Raw genomic sequence first — 19,727 nt, 5'->3', positions numbered from 1 at the left:
GGGAAAAAACACAATAGAGGATGCAAAGATATCTGTAACCATTTATAAGCATTCCTTTATCTAGTCAACATTTAATTAAAATTCCTAAACAAAAATATTTAGACACCAAAATACATCAAGATTCATTAAAACTTCTCAGTATTCTTAAGACACAATACCTTAAAACAGTTCTACTGTTTGTTTTAATCCCTCATATAAAATTAGTTAGCCAAAATACTATTGATTCTACCTTTCCAATATTTCTCAAATCTATCCTCTTTTCATCCTCACTGATACTATCGTAAGAAGTTCAGGTTCTCAAAATCTCTAACCAAGATTGCCAAAATAACCTCCAAGTAGATTTCCTTGCCTCCACAATTTCCCCTTCTTCAATTCCTCCTTCAAAGTGAACCAAGTTCCCTTCTAAAATACAAGTCAAGTGATATCATCCCTCCTCCCATCAAAAATTCTTCTATAATTACACGTGACACACTGTACAAAGGCCGTCTCCAGTCTGGCATAAGCAGTCTTAACTCTCACTGTATCCATACTCCAACCCCTATCCCAGTCCACTTAACCCACCCTCAACTCTAATCCCCCTAGACTACTCTGTAATACCTTGAATGATACATATCTTCAGTTTGTACTGTTGGAATAATCTCAGATACACTTCCTACCATACTCTTTGCATGCACCAATCATAATTATGCTTTAACACTCACTTCAATTTGTATCTTCTTTATGATACTTTTCCCAATGTTCAACCATTGAAAATTCCAGACCAAACCTTCCCTAAGCTGGAAGAGGAGCAAAATTCTCACCATACAAATCTCCAAATACCTTAACTAAACCTCCCTCATGAAGTTCATAACCTTCCACTTGGTATTATAATAGGTGTGTATGTTTTAACTCCTCTTCCAGTCTAAGTTCCTTTAAAACAGGAACCCTCTTTAACACTTGTCACAAAACTTTATATTAATAGGTACCTAAGTATTATTTGGAATACATCAAGCTTCTGGATAGTCACTTAATTTGGGAGCTAAGTTAAAATTAAGCTATTCCAAATCCAAACTAAAAAAAAAAAAGACACATTAGTCCTAAAAAAAAAAAGCTTAAAAAGAACACTATCATGAATTTAGACCACAATCTTTTAAATAAACTTAGGTGAGTTTATACTAAGCACAGTGGTATGAAAGTCTGTCTACAGTGTAATAATTACAAGTGCTTTTGAAAAAGAAGTTTTAGTGAATTTAATTGATATGCAAATTAAAATTCTGAAACTCCAGTGCCTTTACCACAGCCTGAAAGGATTTACATTTCTAGGTAATAAATGCTACCAAAGTACATGAACAGTATATGCCAAAGGGATTTTCTGCTACTCAACCACATTTTGGCTGACTATAAAAACTTCAACAAGAAACTCATCTAGGATGATTTCCCTTGAGGAAGAAGAGCAGAGCTGACTTAAAACAAGTGAAGTTTAATATAGCAGAGGGCCTCATAAAACCCTGACTACTGCTAAACAAATTAACTGTGAAGAATAATCTCTCTGTGAATACCAAGAAAGAAGTCTTTTCATTTCTTATTCATGCATTTTATCAATGGTACAAGCAACTAAAGGCCATTATATTGGACTTTAATGAGATATATTAAGATTTCAAATAGAGATCAGTTAAAAATTAAACCCAAATCAGAAACTCCCTATTATTTTTCTATTCAAAGTCAAGCTTGGTGGTATCAACCTTATTTTCCTGACAAACTATTTCTTTCATTACCACAAAGTTATTCCTTCTTTCTACAGATTCCAAAATAATGTCCTATTGTTGTGTCTTTCAGAACCTTGAATTTTGATTTATTCCTTAATATCTTCTTCAATCTCAACCTACAAGGATTCATTAGAATTGTTTTTCTTCAGAAATAACTTCATAGTACATTTTAATATTAGTAAGCAATGAGTCAACATTTGACTACTGCATAATTTAAGAAAACTCGACACAGTAAAGGATTACTAAAAAAAAATGACAACCATATTGTTATGCTTCATTGCTAATTGCTTTTCCATATATATACAGTACTAAATAAAGCAGTGACTCTAGAATACACATTATCAGAAAAAGCTACCACTTCCAAATATAAATGCAGTATCTTGACATGGAAGCTGCTAAATTCTGAATTAAACTCAGTCCCCTCTAAGATTGTCTATTGAGGATCCTTCTCTCTTTAAAGTCACTATTAAAAAAAGATGCTATTTCTGCATGAATAGAACGCTACTCTTACAGTTATGCCATTTCCCTAAGAGCAGTTTTTGTCATACATTTTCATTTTTAATATCTGTTCAAATTCTATGCTTATATAATTTTCTTATAAAAAATAATACCACTTAGATTTTTTTACTTATAAACACTGGAACAGAGAACATTTTTCCCAACTCTTACCTGAATAATTGTGGCCAATATATTTACGTAATTACTTTCAGTCTGATAGAGCTCTCTTGCAACTTGCCACCTGGCTGACTGCTTTGAAGGAACTGGAGTAGAATTTTTAGATGACTTAGTACAAGACTTTGGTGTTTCTAAAAGGTAAAAAGGAGGAAAGATTTAAAATGGAAGTCAGATGTAAGTACCAAACACTGTACAAATTTAACAGGAAAAAAGGGAAAGATATCTACTCCTATAAATATACCACCATACACATTTTCATTAAAGTAGAATTTCCTCCTAGAATAAGGCCAGAAAAAAATAATGGTCATGTACTCTTCAAAAATATCGAGGTCATTAAAAACAAAGATTGATTGAAAAAAAGAACTGTTCCAGATAAGAAGAAACTAGAGAAAGATAACACAACAACCTGTGATCGTGGATTGGATCCTAAGCCAGAAAAAACTTTTTTCTTTTGCTTAAAAGCACATTAGGACATTAGTGGAATAACTGGTAAAATTTGAAGGTCTATAGAGTAGATCATAGTATTAAATGTTAATTTCCTAATTATAATACTTATACTGTACTTATGTAAGAAATGTTCCTGTATTTTGGGAAATACACAATTAAGTATTTAGAGGTAGAGGCACATCATATCTCCAACTTTCTCTCAAAACAGCACAGATATAAAAAATACACATGTATGTAAAAAAAGAGAGAGAGAGAGAATGAATGAATGAATACTAAAGCAAATATGGCAGAATATTTCCATTTAGGAAATCTGAATCTTTACAGCAATATATAAAGATATTTAAGTTAAAAAAAGAAGGAAAAGGTTGTTACGATTACACAGCCAAAATAATGGAAAACTTTTCATATATATATGGAGAAAGACTCCCTTAAAAAAAAAAAAACCCCAACATTAACTAAATTCTCTGTTAAAGTATCTTAACATAAGATATTCAGTCTAACCCAAATTGGAGGGAGGATGCATTAGTATATTTTATATGTATCTCAAGAAAAAATTTTTAATGAAATTTCATGAAAGCTTAAAATACATTTTCTTACTATCAATATGGTTAGAATACTTAAACATTATATACAGAATCTCCTAATAGCAAGTTCTCAATAGGAAAAGGAATGTATAACACATAATAGAATGACATGAAAGAAGACAATATATAGTCCCAGCATATCAAATTTACTCAATGATAAATAATCTTAAGCATTAATTTAAACAATCATGCATACTGTGGAGTTCTGAATGTTTAAAAAAAAAACAAAAAAACAGACTTCAAAGAATTTCCCACTTGCCATGTATTATTTTGGGCTACACTCACCAGACCCAGGAGCCTCTGCCATTACGGTATACTTTAGGGGGAAAAAAACTGACATACACTGATCTAATTTAATTATTGTGTCTAAGCAGTGATCTACAAACTGGGTATTCTATTATTCAGAATACCTAATACATAACAGTTGTCATGTCTGTTTTCTTTAGTGGTTCATTTTCTTCTGTCCCCTCAACTTCATATTCAAGCTTCAGTCCTTTATGTTCATCTCTTACCATCTCATGTCCATTAGGTCCACCATGATCACAGAACCAGTAAATTCTTAGATCTACATATCTAATCATAATCCCCCGCCCAAGCACCTGGTTCAGCTTTTCCAAATGCCTACTGGACATTTCTACCTCAATTTAACCTGGATTTTCTCTCAAACTACACTCTTTCCTCCAAAATATAAACTTTCTATTTTTGCTAAGGAAGAATTTCTTCCATTTAATACTTTGCCATCTTCTCCTCTTCCTCCCCATCACTCCATTCTATCAATATTTCCCCAGTGCTTCTTACTTTTCTTTCCAAACATCATCAACCCTGGTTTAGGGCCTTATTACCTTGTGGCCCAAGTCTCTAGAGATTACTTCATGGTCAGGCTATCTCTAAACTGCCTTACTTCTAATCATGCTTCAGAATAATCCACTACAAATTACTTACTCAATGAATCACTCTGCTGCTCAAGTTTCTAAAGTTCCTTGCTGATGACAATATACAGATCAGACATGCCAGTCTGATCTCAAAGTTCTCTAATATTAGGCCCCAATTAACCTTTTTCTAATGTGACTCTTACTCCTCCATCCTCCAATCAAACTGACCTATTCACTTTTCCCTAAAAACTCATTTTGCACGCTGTTACCTGTATTCTTGCTCCTCTTATAATCTCAAATCCACCTCAGTTTTCTGGGCCTACCTTAAATTGACTTTCAATTCCTTCCATGAATATTTAGTGAGTACCTACTCTATACTAGGCACTGGGAATAAAGCAGAGAAGCTAAACAAGGTTCTTGTTCTCTTCCAGCTTACATTCTGGTGAAGCAAGTAAAATAAAGCAGTAAACAAACAATTTCTAACAGTGATAACTACTACTGAAGCCAACAACCAGGTAACGGGTTGGTAGGAAGGAGTAGTGGGACAGAGACTTAACTTTAAAGAGAACCCCGATAAGATTTAAGACAGGGAGAGCAAATATAAAGTTCCTGAGGTATGGTTGTAGTAGAAAAATCTGAAGAATAATAAAGATATTATGACTGACACCCAGAGAGGATTAGTGGAGGACAAAAGCACATGAGGTTAGAAGTAGGTGAAGAAAGATTACATAAGAACCTGAAAGCTACGGTAATACAAAGCCATTGAATGACTTCATGCAGAGGAGCGGCATGAACTAATTTATACGTTTTTAGAGACTGGTTAATCTGCATGTAGAAAGGCAAAAATGAGTACAGGGAGACCACTTGGGGACCACTGCAATTGTCTAAGAGAGACCATTTTTACAGAAAAGGTTGATAAAGGAAGTGTAACAAAGGAACAGAGTTGGAGTGGCAGAGAGAATCAAGAGTTCTAATTTGATTATATTAAGTTTAGGATGTGTATTAGACATGAACAAGGAGGTGTCAAGTATATTGTTGGACAGGGAAAACCTCAAATTTGGGAGTCAAGAGCATATAGAAAAGCCATGGAATTAAATGAGATAATTTAGGAAGAATTCAATGGAGAAGAAACGACTCAGGAATAATATTCCACATTTAGAGTTAGAGAGAAAAGTTAGGTCAAGGAGAATGTGAAACGAATGATATGCAAAAGCCAAAATTAAAAAATGTGTCCAGGAAGGAGTAGCTGCTAATGTGTTGAATGCTGCTGATTACACAAAAACTGTCAGCACCCCCAGCAAGAGCAATTGGAATGAATGAAATTCAATTGGAATGAATTGAAAGGAAAATAAAAAGCAAGGAAATGAGACAATGGATCAAGGTGATTCCTTCAAGAGTACCTATATGAAAGGGAAGAGGGAAATGGGACAGTAAGTGGAAAGTATTACAGATTTCCAGGGAAGGTTTTGATTGTTTCATAAATTAGAAAACACAACAAATTTGTGTGCAGACTAAAAAAAACAGAGGGGAAAAACTGAAGATCAAGAGAGAAGAGCTAATTATAGGTGGCTTCCTGTATCAGCTGAGAACAAAGTAAATTCACCTTCCTCTGACTTCACTACCTATTTTCTCTATAATCTATGTGACATCTTCTATGATTCCTGTGTGTTAAGAACCTGCTCTTTGAACAGTTCTATCACTTTCTAGCTGTGTGACCCCAGACAAGTTTTCCTTCTCTAACCTCAATCTAGTCATCTGTAAAACAGGGACAATAAAACCTATCTTATAAATATACAAAACACATAAACAGTTAGTATATAGCAAGCAACTATTAAATGTAAGCATTTTCATGTGCCTTTTCTCCTCAGACAGAACAAAGGTCATTAAAAACAGAGCCTTTCTGGGACTTCCCTGGTGGCTCAGTGGTTAAGAATCCGCCTGCCAATGCAGGGGAGACAGGTTCGAGCCCTGGTCCAGGAAGATCCCACATGCCACGGAGCAACTAAGCCTGTGTGCCACAACTACTGACCCTGCGCTCTACAGCCCGAGAGCCACAACTACTGAGCCCGCGTGCCACAAGTACTGAAGCCCACGTGCCTAGAGCCTGTGCTCCGCAACAAGAGAAGCCACCGCAAGAAGTCCGCACACCGAAACGAAGAGTAGCCCCCGCACACCGAAACGAAGAGTAGCCCCCGCTCGCCGCAACTAAAGAACGCCGGCGTGCAGCAACGAAGACCCAACGCAGCCAAAAATAAATTAATTAATTAATGTAAAACAAAGAGCCTTTCATATTCACTGTAGTAGGAATTTATCTATCTATATTCTAATAATTATTCTATTCCACTAAATTTAAACATCAATTTTTTAAAATGTGAATTACCTCCATAGTTAATGCTAGATTCTGGTGTGTTGGAGATATCTAGGAGTGATCCTATAGAAAGGGAATGTTCAGCTGACGGGCGCTTACGGGGAGGGAAAGGTGACATGTCTGTCTCTCTTGAAAGCTGAGCAAGTGTCTCCTTTAAACGACGTCTTTTGCGATTGCTGTTTGGGGTATTTAGAGAAAGCAGTGATACTGATTTCTTGAGCTCAGGTGTATTAGCCTGCAATCAAAAGCACAAAAGCTCAATTTTACTTCAGTGGTTCTTTACTGAGACAGGAACAAAAGAAAAACATATTTACGAGTCTGACAAAATCGGGGTTTTGCACAAGAACTGTACATCTATATACTCTTCCATGTAATTCAGAAGCTTCATGAAACATAATAATCAAAGGAGCATTGTAATTATCTAACCCTTAACACCTAATGCTTTTTCTCCATAGCACTATTACTATTACATATTCATCTGTAAGCTTCTTTATTGTCTACTCCCCATTAGGCCATAAACTCCAGGAAGACAGAGACCATTCATATTTCATTCACCATATCTCTGGCATTTAGCACAATGCTTGGACATAGTGCTCTCCAATATTTGTCGAATACCACTTGATTTTAGGAGTTCTCTTCTGAAATCTAAGGCATATTTTTTAAACTTTATGTCAGGAACCTTACATTGAGAATAAGAGTCCAAAGAGAACACAACAGAGTACATATTTAGATTTTATAGAAACACAATAAATCCACACCTTCACTTTCAAATATTCCATTCAAAATTATTAAATCTCGAACTGAAGTAAATTTTCCTTAAAGCCTGCTTCTATACCTTTATGTCACATTTTGGTGAATGATACTACTTTTCACCAAGATCCAGCATCCAGGCTGGATTTTTCCTTGCCTATATTCCTTCTACTACAGTCATTTTTAAAATGCCATCTCTCCCCTTAATATTCTTCAGTGGTTCCAATACATACAGGACAAATCCAAACCCTTAAACATATTAAAAACTTGATTCTGCCTATCTAGTCAGCTTTATCTGTTGGCCTTCTTTCCCACACTCTTTTCCAAAGCCATACTAAACTACTTGCTATTTTAATGTACTTTCAAGTTTTCATTCCCTCTCCCACCTGCTATCTAACATGAATGTCCTTACCAGGTTAGCCTAGGAAGCTGGCTCATATTTATTTGCTCTTTCAATTGCGCCTGAGTCTCTCAGAGTGAAGCTAGTTAGAATACATACGTTACTCAATTAGAGCACATTTCTGCACGTCTCTCTTTCCTTTAAGGTTCTAAGTTTTTGAAAATAGGGATGTTACTGTTCATGATGGTATTACCAAGAATTTGCACAGAATGAAAATCTACATAGACTATTACTCAATATCCAACTGTTTAATTATTCTGAAACCCCTAAATATGACAAAAAAGATGACCTGTGTGCTAATTATACTATGCTCTTTTGGGATAAAAAAGTGTCAACTTTATACAATCAAATTCACAGAATAAATGACAAAAGGGACAAAAAGCATACCTTTTCATATAAATACATAGTTTCTCCAGCTCGGGCATCCATCTGAATGCTTCCCCAGAACCACTAGGGGAAAGAACATTTTAATTAAGAATTTATCTCATCAGATAAGCTATCAATATTACCAATGTTTTTTAAAAACCAATCTCATTCTAGAATTACTTGCCTCTTGCTTGACAACATAAAGTTTCTTTGAAGGTTCAAATGGAAGTTCTTTTACTATATTTTCTTCAACTATAAGGTGAGTGCATCTTTCATCTCCAACAGGTAAATAGTTTCCTCCTAAAGAGGAAAGCATACAAGCATACATAAGCCCAACTATTTAGCCCCAGGCCCAAATTTTTAAAGAGGCATATTCACCTCCTGATCGCAGGAGTAAGCAATAAAATACACATAACTTCTAAATTATGCTAAATTCTACCTTGCATTTCAGTCATTTCTTCCATATTGGTTTTCTCTTCATCTGAAAATCCCAGGAAACTTAAAATGCAATCTTGAAATGGAGGAACTTTAAATTCATTTCTAAATTCATCAAATGATGCACAGAAATCCCTAAAAACAAAACACACTCTTCTAAAACCAGCTCAACTGAAATTCAATAAGTTAGGCAGATTAATTTATAAATCTACGGTAATTCTCAAGGTTTTAGCATAACCTATTTACTGAAAATATTTTACATTTGGTCCTGAAATGTTCATAAAAACCTCAGTTAAAAAAAAAATTGACGTGTCCTCAGTCATCCCAGAAGTAACAACATCTCACAAAGTTTAATCACGGGTAATCTTTACAAGATGCAAATCTCTGCTCTGTACATGAAATTTTATATGCATTCCAGGAGTTCTATAGTTTCATAAAATCTTAAGTAATAATGAAGTACAATAGCAAGGAATTATGAGATTGTAAAGCTTAACAAGGTTACGAAATGCAATCACCACTTAAAATGTAACCAGACAAACAGAAAATAAGAAAAAATATGGCACATCCCAAACATCCAGATGCATTAAGCTATTACCTGATAATTTTAGAATGTTCTTAATGGTTATTAAATTATTTCACAAAGTGAAGTTCAAAGATATCATAGATGTCTTGCCATTTTCAATTTTTTATAAACAAAACTTTGCTCCTCCTAGACTTTATTCCCTAAGCTTCACAAAGACTGACTTAATTTTTTATATACTAATCTATGAATTTTGGGCATGTGGGTTTATCTTCATGACACAACGTGACTGATTCACATAATTAACCACTGAATTTCTAAACACTTACTGTTCATTCCGCCTTTCCCAAGCTTTATATATCCATTCTGGTTTCATAATTGGAGTACCCAGGCTCACAGCTATCTAAAAACATAAACATGTTTATCATTAATTATATGGTGAATTTTTACCTTAAATAACTGCATTCATGCAAGTTATAAGCAATTATATACATACATTTTGCACAGTCTTAGATCATTGTTCATCTGCTTTGTAACAAAATATAAAGAAAAATTAACAGAAAAAACTATCTTTCCATCATACAATTTAGGTTAAAATAACTTTGAAACAAGTTCCATGATGTCCAAACTGTTTCACTGTATTTTAAATAAATACATCTGTGAAGTTAATTAAGTTCATCTTTATTACATTTCTATTTCTCTTTGTGTTTACCTCCTTGGAAGTACTAACCCCCAAGACAGCAGTAAGAGTAAGAGAAAATTTCCGATTAAGTCATTAAAACCTTAGATATGAATTGTAAGTATACCTCCCAGGAATTAAACAATACCCTAAAATTACCATTTGCTACATAAATACACTGATGGAGGGTGGGAACAAAGTGATAAACTCTTCCTAACATATTCAAGTGCAATCTTAAACTAAGACTTTAATCCCAATGAAAGTATTTTCTCCCATTCTTTTATAATTTTCACAAGTTAAATCTTGGAACCATTTTATAAGAACAAAGTTCTGCTTTAGATAAGAGAGAAATATCTGCCCTCATGACCTTCTGACTTCCTTATTCACCACCGCTCATAGTAACCTTTGCTAATATTATTCATCTGCCTAAACTGTTATCCACCTACCAACCTCCACAATCCCCATCATCTTTTAAGACCTAACTCAAGTTCCACTGCCTCCTTCAAACCTCAGGGGCCACACTCCTATGATTTAAAATTTTTACTAAATGTTCCTAGAGCAAAAATTGAATTTCTGATCCTCAATAAATTATGGGGGAAATAGACAGGATAAGAGCACTACTGTTAAATCCATCCTCAAACAGTGCTATATTGAAATATACAAAAATACCGAAGTTTACATACCCTGAATTTTTCTCCTTGTGTACAATTTGCCACCAAATGTGTAACTTTTGAATTAAAGTCTTTTCGAATAACTCCACCCATGTGATGAACCAATGTCACCAATCTGACCTCAAAAGAAAATGTAAACATTGACTTTATCATTAATTTGAACAAAATTTTAAACTATGTTTATAATTCATTTAGCATTTACTGAATACTTTCTATTTATAAGGTACATATGTGAATTTTTATAAAGATAAATTTTATGTCAAAAAAATTAAAGGTTCATTTGCCTTACTGGCACAGGCAAAATTATACAGAGATAAGCTAGTAAAGATGATCACACAAAACTAAGTTAATTAACAACTGGCTTTTACACAAGTAAGAAAGTAAATATATTACTTTTTGGAGGGGGGTGAAGTAGAAAAGAATAGCATTATTGTTTTGCCAAGCAAAGGGGGATATATCGGGCTCATGCCTGAAAAAACTGTGTGTCCCAGTACATTATTTTTTTAAAACCAGGTTGCCATCACACCAAGATTCTTCCCACAAAATTAGAGTAATACCCCATTAGCTCCAACATAAAAAATTTTATGGGTCAAAGAAAGAAGTTTCTATGAATTCTCTAGAGCAATGAGAATGCTTTAAGGCTGGACCTGCATAACAAAAAATCACAATGCGTAAACAAAAACTTCAAATAATGTGGCTGATGTGATACTTAACAAAAAGACAGTTTAAACAGATTAGATAGTCATGAAATTTTTCTAATTCACATACCAGCTATCCTAGATGAAATATGTTTCTTTACAAGGCTCTTCAGAGTATTTCTTCACAAAGTTTAAGACCTAGTATATTCATAGTAATAATTTCTCCTTCAATGTTTTAAAAATAAAACCATGATATAACTACCAAAAAAAAAGCTAATTTAAATTTATTTTGCTAGAAAAAATATTCTTTGAATAGAATGTTTTAAAATACTTACTAGTTCTTCTTTCTTCCTGAATCCAGTAAAACATAGTACTAGATTCATCATGCTTGTACAATAGAGTGGGCGACATGAAAATGGCAAAGGCTGAAGGATACAACAATTTTAAATCTGTGAGCTTCTTTACAGTAAAAATAGAACACATCTTTCTCAAGCTAAACGTATTTCCCTTTCTTGCCAATTAACTTTCCCAATCCAAAGATATACTTCCATCTTTCAATATGCAACAAATAGCAAAAACCCAGTTTCACAATAAAAATTTCCCATGATTCCCATATCGTATTTGATACATATCATCTAGACACACTTTACTACTGGCAAATAAAACATAAATATTCATACCCAAACCTTTATTTCCAAAATGTACTTTGACACAGATGAAGTATTATATGGAAAGATTTCCATACGTTACTGTAAATGCTTCAAATTAAAGTTAAAAGAAGTCAAAAATAGTTTCTAATAAATACTAATAATACATACACTTGAACCAAATATGATTCCAATTTTTGAGCTAAAAAATGGAGATAATAAACAACTTAACAAATGGTTTTATCTATCTATCTATACATGAAAGAAAATGGTTAAAAATATATATTTAATTTCCACTATTATACAGGAATGTTCTTTTCCATAATTGTGGCCTTTAAAAAGTTTATGTGGTTTCTGAAAGCAACACTTCTGAATCAAAACAGAGAATTAAAGATTATCATGTGCTCATTACTAGTATCTATAACAAAAGAAGCACAAAGACCCAAGCAATTTAAAGTTAAGGCAAGCTTAAGAATACCAAAACAGAGCAATAAAAACCAAAGAATAGGTATTTACTACAACTCTTACATTGAAATGCTATTTAAAAACAAAAAGCTAAAGTAGGACTTCCCTGGTGGTGCAGTGGTTAAGAATCTGCCTGCCAATGCAGGGGACATGGGTTCAAGCCCTGGTCTGGGAAGAGCCCACATGCCGCAGAGCAACTAAGCCCGTGCGCCACAACTACTGAGCCTGCGCTCTAGAGCCAGCAAGCCACAATTACTGAGCCCACGTGCCACAACTACTGAAGCCCGCGTGCCTAGAGCCTGTGCTCCGCAACAAGAGGAGCCACCACAATGAGAAGCCCGCGCGCCGCAACGAAGAGTAGCCCCCCTCGCCGCAAATAGAGAAAGCCTGCACGCAGCAACGAAGACCCAACACAGTCATAAATGAATGAATGAATAAATAAATAAATAAATAGCTAAAGTAATTTCCCTAATTTTAAATCATGCAGAAACTGATAAAAATGGAATTGTGGTACCAGTTCTGTGTGAAGGAAAATTAAAGTTTATGTATATGTACACATCTTTAGAACTCAAGTTTAAGCAAACTACTACTTCCCAAGATACTGCAGGTATTGAGACTAAATATATGTAAATAATATTGTTTAGAATTAAAGGACTATATTAGAGTAGCCACTACTATTCCTATCCTAAATATTCACATTCTCAACAATTAATGAAATTTTTCTGCATAAAAATTCTTTAATAAAAATGTAACCTTGAGAAGTTATAATAAGCGTATATTCTTTCTTACCTCTCCTTTTTGTGCATAGTTTAATACAACTGGTGGTCCAATAACTCTACAGTCAGTCTTGTATAACTCATTAAAGACAGAATCCTGGAAGTCCATGACTATGAATACATTTTCAAATTCTGGAGAATCCAAACTTTTAAATTCTTCAACTGATTCCATCTTCACAAATGGCATTTTAATTTCCTTGATTTTTTTCACGGAGTTATTAGAAATAAAATATTATAAAATTAATTCATGTGTCTCTCTAAATAAGACCTAAAAATCAATTCAATATTTTTATATTTGTAGAAGTTTAAAATCATACAATAAGCATTACACTTAATAGTGAACAGTCATATTTCTTTACTTATGTTTTTATATAAACGTATCTCCATCCATATTAAGATCTTAAATTTTGAAGATTATAAAGGTAGTCATTATAAAGCATCTAGTATGCATACAAAATAAAGATGATGAATTTTTAAGTACACGTATTTATAGTAAGATGCATTAGAAAGATATCCACTACTGCTCTTTATTCTGATCAAGAAAATGATGCCACGCATATAGTTCTTCCTGCACAAACTGTTTTCAGAAAAATAGAAAAAATACTATGACATGCAACATCTACAAAAAGGATGGAGTTAACTTAATGATTTCAGTATATACAAGGGAAGTAAGAGAAATATATGAAATATGTAGGCAGTTGCAGCATGGCAAACACAGGATATAAAAAGGCAAGTTAGTGTTTAACACTTTATACTGTAGATCTATGAAAAAGAATGAAGATATTTCGGTATCTATATGCCTCCCGTTTTTAAAGAACAGAACCATTTAAAAGAAAATTCAAATGGGTCAGTAAATTATTTGGGATTTATTTGCTAGGCTGACGTGTAGGGCTGAATTGTGTATATCCAAAACTCATGCTGAGGTCCTATAGGGATACCTTAGAATGTGACTATCTGGAAATATGGCCTTTCAACATGTAATTAAGGTTAAATGAAGTCACAAGGGTGGATCCTAGTCAGATTGGATTAGTGGTGGATTGTTGTCATTATAAGAGGAGGAAATTTGGACACACGAAAGAGCAGAGATGTGCATGCACAGAAGGCTGTGTGAAGATATATGAAGAAGGTGGCAGCCATCTACAAACCAAGGAGAGAGGCCTCAAGAGAAATCAAACCTGCTGACACCTTGATCTTGGACTTTTTGTCTCCAGGAAAGTGAGAAAATACATTTCTGTTGTTTAAGTTGCCCAGTCTGTGGTATTTTGACATGGAGGCCCTCACAATCTAGTATAACTGGTATAGAGAGTTAGATATATTTCACATGCTGAGGTAAATTCCCTGATGACTGTCAATTATTGTGATTTGTAATTCTGGAAATAAAGCAAGAATTTAGAATAAATATAAAATTATTGAGAAAAAAGAAGCTAAAGAGTTTAAAGTGTCATCTTCATAAATACATAAATGGAATGTCATTTAAATCTAACAATGCCAAATTACTTTATAAGGATTTCATTATTTATGAAACATTATATTTTTGGGTTTCAGAAACACCCAAATTTTAAAATAAATGTAATAGTTTCTATTAATCTAGCTTCAGAGTGCTCAGAGTATAACTTGTGCCTAATTTAGGTCCAATCACCATGAGTGGACTCTACAAATACAACCAAAGGAAGTGCAGCATGCCACATGCAATGAAATGCTTGACCTACCATATTAACAATACTTTTTATAAATTTTTCATCCGATTTTCCAGGACAACTTTCTTTTATCTTTATAACAGGGACTTCCATTATTTTAATAGTCTGTGGAAAAGAGACTTAAGTATGAGGTTAAGAAAACTATAAATTTATTTATACACAGATGGAAGAAAAATATTTAAAAAAAACCAAAAATCTAAAAACTAAATTCCCATACCTTTAAGGCTTTTATAAGTTCTTCTTGTTTTCCAGCTTCTTGAACTAATATTATTCTTGTTTCAATCTGAGGCATTTCTTCTATTAAAATTAAAAATGTTTAAGTAAAACATTTTTATTCACTAACATCAAAATCAACAGCACATGCAACTTTAGGAAAGATCCATTTATACAGTGAAAAAGGAAGAACTGGCTCTTCTCCTGACCAGGAGAACAATGTTGCAGCTAGACTGCCCTCACATACGGAAAAAGCAATATCCAACAAGATGCTTTCACCTTCAAATTTGGGAAGCATTTATCCAAACAATAATAAAAATCTAGTGTAAAGAGTTTCTGTTAACAAATTTTTACTGAATACCTGCAGCCTAGCTTAACAGTTTTACAGTTAAATCATAAGAAAGTTACTAGTCAGTAAGTTTAGGATTAAAATAGTGATTTGATATTTTAAAGCAGATAACATGTTTACCTTCAACATATGAAGTAGATCCAATAAATAAGTTTTCCTTAGAAGTTTCAGTAACTTTAGAATCCAAAATGGAAGAGTCTGCCAAGCTTGTACTCCCAGTAGTGGATGTTAATGCACTATTTTCAGCCATTATTTGTACTCTTCTGCAATGGCTGAAAAAAACAAAATTTGAATAAAATTACATGAAACAAACAATTACTGGGCAAAAACAAGCATTATACCTAGAACTTATAAAAAGTATCACTACCCTTTTTTTTTTAATACTGAACCAAACAAAGTCACTCAACTTCTCTGAGCCTCAGTTTGCTCTTCTGTAAAATAAAGATACTAATAACTGACTCACAGGGACACAGTAAAAATAACAATGTACCGAAAGTACTCAGATATTACCTGACAGTCAAAAAGTACTCACAAAGGTACTCATAAATACTATGCTACCTCTCCACTCCATACCTTTGCCCTCAACCAAACTATTTCTCTTCCTGTGTTCATTTATAATACCATCATCCCCCAAATAATCCCAGTCAAAAACACGATCCAGCCATACTCTTTCATCTGCCTCATTCGCCCTGCCCCAAAGCATCTCTGTATCTCTGGGACCCAGCCCCCCTTTCTGTGGCCAATGTCACAGTGGCCACTTGGTCAAATACAACAGTTCCAAACAACTTTATCACCAGTTTCTTCAGCGGTCACTTTCCACATGGTTTTCAGGGTATGCTCCTAAAAACAAATGTGACCATATTATTTCGCTACTTAGAACTTCCATGAGCACTGCTCCCTATCCGATCAAGTTCAAATTCACCATCCACTTTACACTTTAGTCCTAGCCTACCTATTTAGCCTCATCTCCTGTATTTCCCCCAGTCCACATCGACTGTATGCTCCAGCCACAAAGCATTTCCCAGCATTTTTCAAATACAGATCATAATTTACTCCACACCTACTTGTATTTAATAGTGCTCAATTCTCCACCTATCATGTCTTTCAACCCCTGACCCACCACTCTTGACTTATCCTCTGTAGATTCCTCCAAACCTCTCATGTATAACTGGACTGCTCCCTTACTTGTATTTTTATATTACTTTACAAATGTCTAAAAGATTTCACGAGACAATTAACACATGTCAATAAGACTCTGGACTATTAAAGAAAATCTTTGTTTTTAAATTTCCAGGACTTAAACAGTTGAAAAGTTAAGCAAGCAGGGAACAAAGAAAAAGTTGAATAGATCTTCATCAATTTAAATTGGGGTTTTTACATAAGTTTATTATCTTGAAGTAAATTTCCAGAATATTGGGCAAATATAAAGAGAAAGCCCAATCTTATCTGGAGGTCTATGCCTGATCTCTTTCCTACTTTTTCAGAATAATAAAATATACAAATAACTTCCACCAGATTTTTAGCAAAGTAATAGTTTCAGGTATCATTAGCAGCATTTCGGCATGGTGATGTCAAATAGTGTAAATATGTACATACTAATAACAGACCTAAGCGCAATTATTAGGTGCACACTTCAAAGACAAGCAACTCAGCTTCCTGTCTCAGCTCTGCACTTAGTAGGTTAAGCCTCAGCTTCCACATCAGGAAAAGAAATAATAGCACAACTCAAATCCAATTGTGATAAAAACTGAATAGATGATGTCTCTAAATGAGTGACGATTATTCATTCTCATATATACTCACAATGTGGACATTTCTCATTGTCTTACCAAACATCCACGGCAATCATTATTCTAAGGCTCTCCAAAGGAGTGCTCCAATAGTTGTTAATAAGAGCCTTTACTTAGAATCAATGATAAATTCTATCCAGCCCTTATTTTTTTGTTAAGTCTCACACTTAAATGTTTCCAGTGAAAAAGAAAGGCTCTATCTAAACAGGCTTTCATTTAAAGTCCCCTTAAAAGAATGTTAAAAAGAAAAACCGGGGCTTCCCTGGTGGTGCAGTGGTTGAGAGTCTGCCTGCAGGGGACACGGGTTCAGGCCCTGGTCTGGGAGGATCCCGCGTGCCGCGGAGCGACTGGGCCCATGAGCCACAACTACTGAGCCTGTGCGTCTGGAGCCTGTCTCCGCAAGGGGAGAGACCACGATAGTGAGAGGCCCGCGCACCGCGATGAAGAGTGGCCCCCGCTTGCCACAACTAGAGAAAGCCCTCACGCAGAAACGAAGACCCAACACAGCAAAAATAAATTAATTAATATCCTTTAAAAAAAAAAAAAAAAACCAAGAGATGAATTAACCTGCCTTAAGGAATGTAGGAGGAGGGAGACTTTAATAAATCAAAAACACCATGAGTTTACATTTTTCACCTATGCCTCTCTGTTTAAAGACCATCAAAACAGGTAGGTGATTGGGACTTCCCTGGTGGTCCAGGGGCTAAGACTGTGCTCCCAATGCAGGGGGCCCAGGTTCGATCCCTGGTCAGGGAACTAGATCCCATATGTTGCAGCTAAGAGTTCGCATGCCGCAACTAAAGATCCCATGTGACCCCAACGAAGATCCTGCACAACGAAGATCCTGGGGCAACGAATATCCTGCATGCCACAACTAAGATCCCACGCAGCCAAAAAAAAAAAAGGTAGGTGATTAAAAATTAAAATTGACTGATGACACTGTATGTGATCAATTTACTGCCAAAACAGTTTTAAAATTTAGAAAAAAGCTGCATGCTAAACTCATCACATATCAACAGTCTGATTACAAACTGAAATACACTAATCACTTTTTCACATTTATGTATTCTGTAAGTTTTTATAACAAACACAAAAGGATCAGTGTTCATAAACCCATACAGATTACTTCTCATCTGAGAACATACTCAAGGAGCTTCTAACTAAATATAACTCATGCCTTTTTTCATCACAAAGATAAAATTTGTCATTTAAACAAGTTTTCTTTTACTTATTTTTTTAGGCAATCATCTTTCAGGGTGGAGGAGCTAAACGCCTTCCTGGGTATGTTGGTGGTGTTACAATAACACTGCTAACATTACATAACACTGTGACTAACAATATTTATTTAACGCTTAATATGCGGCATTATTCTAAACTTTTAGACATTGTTCTAAACCTTTTACTTGTATTCATTTAATCTTTGCAACAATCCTAAGAGGCAGGTACTATTATCATATTCCTCTTACAGGTAAAGAAACCTAGAGCGGAGAGATTAATTCCCCCCCAGGTCAGAGTGTTGTTAGTGGCAAAACAAGGCTTCAAATCCGGTCTGATTCCAGAGGCTGCGCTTTTAACCATTAAGCCATACCCGTCTGTACGCGGGGTGGGGCGCTGGAATGAGCTGGCGTTTTATCTTAAATACTAAAAACTAAAGAGAAGACGCCAAGAAGAATCCAAGGGTGAAACCACTAAGTAATCTGAGATAAGCCCCCAAAGGGCGCAGCTGCCGGCCCCCAGAGCCGCAGAGCCCACTGCGGTTTGCCAAGACCCCTTTCCCGACAACTCCCCACTTTGCCCAGAAACTCTTTCGGAAGAAATATTCAACCAGGTGAGCGGTGACGACGCACAGCAGCCAGGCGGACCTCGGGCTCCCACTCCGCATCCCGGCCCCGATGTTGGGAACGCGGCGGTGTGGTTCCCAGAGCCGGGAAGCCAAGGCTGGGAGCTCCGGAATTCGCGGTCACCGGGGCGGGGCCGTGGGACACAAGCAGAGCGGCCCACTGCTCCAGGGACGCCGGCCCTCTCCCACCTCCGCCACCCGCACCCACAGAGCCCTCACCACTCTCAAAAGACGCCCTGGAAGTTCCACCTTTTCAAGAACCGACCCTTCTCACTTTTACCGCCATTCCTCGCCGCCGGCGGCCGCAGCCAATTCAAAAAGTGACCCGCAGAGGGGCGGTGATTGGCCGCCGCTCTCCGCCCACCTCCCCGCAGGTGCCAAACGATTGGTTGTGCGTGTGTTTCAAATAAACCCAACGGCTCCGACGTCAGAACGTCCCGAATTTGTAGAGAAGTGCCCGGATGTTACCAGGAGGTGGTAGTAATGGCTCCTGGGGTTCTGTGGGAGTAGCAGGTGTGTCTGTGACTACCGCTTGTTTACTCAGTAAACATCCCGTTTCCTAAGGAAAGTTTGAGTGGATTCTTCGTCCCCTCGGCTTTTTTTTTTTTCCCCGCCACCAAATCCTTTAAACGTAATCAGTGCCTTGACAGATGAATTTTTCTCCAGTGATTCCTGTGAGCTGTAAGATTTTTCTGCCTGAGCTTTAGGAATTTAAAGTTGGGTTAAGGGGTTTGGGGTTTGGTGGTTGTGTTGCCGCGGCGGGGCCCAGGACACGGGAACTCGGAGTCTCTCCAGATGGA

The 19,727-nt window shown here is 35.7% G+C and overlaps 1 protein-coding gene across 11 annotated transcripts in view; it reads right to left on the bottom strand.

Moving 5' to 3' along the window:
• Positions 1-19,298, bottom strand: part of ECT2 (epithelial cell transforming 2) — a 64,492-nt gene extending 45,194 nt beyond the window's left edge. For 2 of the 11 annotated variants that reach the window (XM_067738051.1, XM_067738058.1), the window contains exons 1-13: positions 19,147-19,298; positions 15,418-15,569; positions 14,953-15,032; positions 14,748-14,840; positions 13,052-13,234; positions 11,486-11,575; positions 10,525-10,632; positions 9,492-9,565; positions 8,647-8,777; positions 8,392-8,507; positions 8,229-8,291; positions 6,704-6,926; positions 2,415-2,551 (exon numbers count right to left, since the gene is read on the bottom strand). In XM_067738051.1, the coding sequence (XP_067594152.1) occupies positions 2,415-2,551; positions 6,704-6,926; positions 8,229-8,291; positions 8,392-8,507; positions 8,647-8,777; positions 9,492-9,565; positions 10,525-10,632; positions 11,486-11,575; positions 13,052-13,234; positions 14,748-14,840; positions 14,953-15,032; positions 15,418-15,547 (1,428 nt within the window). In that variant the 5' untranslated portion in view covers positions 15,548-15,569; positions 19,147-19,298. The remainder of the gene's footprint in view (positions 1-2,414; positions 2,552-6,703; positions 6,927-8,228; positions 8,292-8,391; positions 8,508-8,646; positions 8,778-9,491; positions 9,566-10,524; positions 10,633-11,485; positions 11,576-13,051; positions 13,235-14,747; positions 14,841-14,952; positions 15,033-15,417; positions 15,570-19,146) is intronic. The other 9 variants (XM_067738056.1, XM_067738059.1, XM_067738057.1 and 6 more) reach the window with 7 other exon arrangements.
• Positions 19,299-19,727: the final 429 nt, after the last annotated feature.

Source organism: Pseudorca crassidens, chromosome 5 (genome assembly GCF_039906515.1).
Source record: "Pseudorca crassidens isolate mPseCra1 chromosome 5, mPseCra1.hap1, whole genome shotgun sequence".
NCBI classification, from domain to species: Eukaryota; Metazoa; Chordata; class Mammalia; order Artiodactyla; family Delphinidae; genus Pseudorca; species Pseudorca crassidens.
Note: the sequence above shows the minus strand (reverse complement) of the source record. Positions and strands in the feature narration are given on the sequence as shown.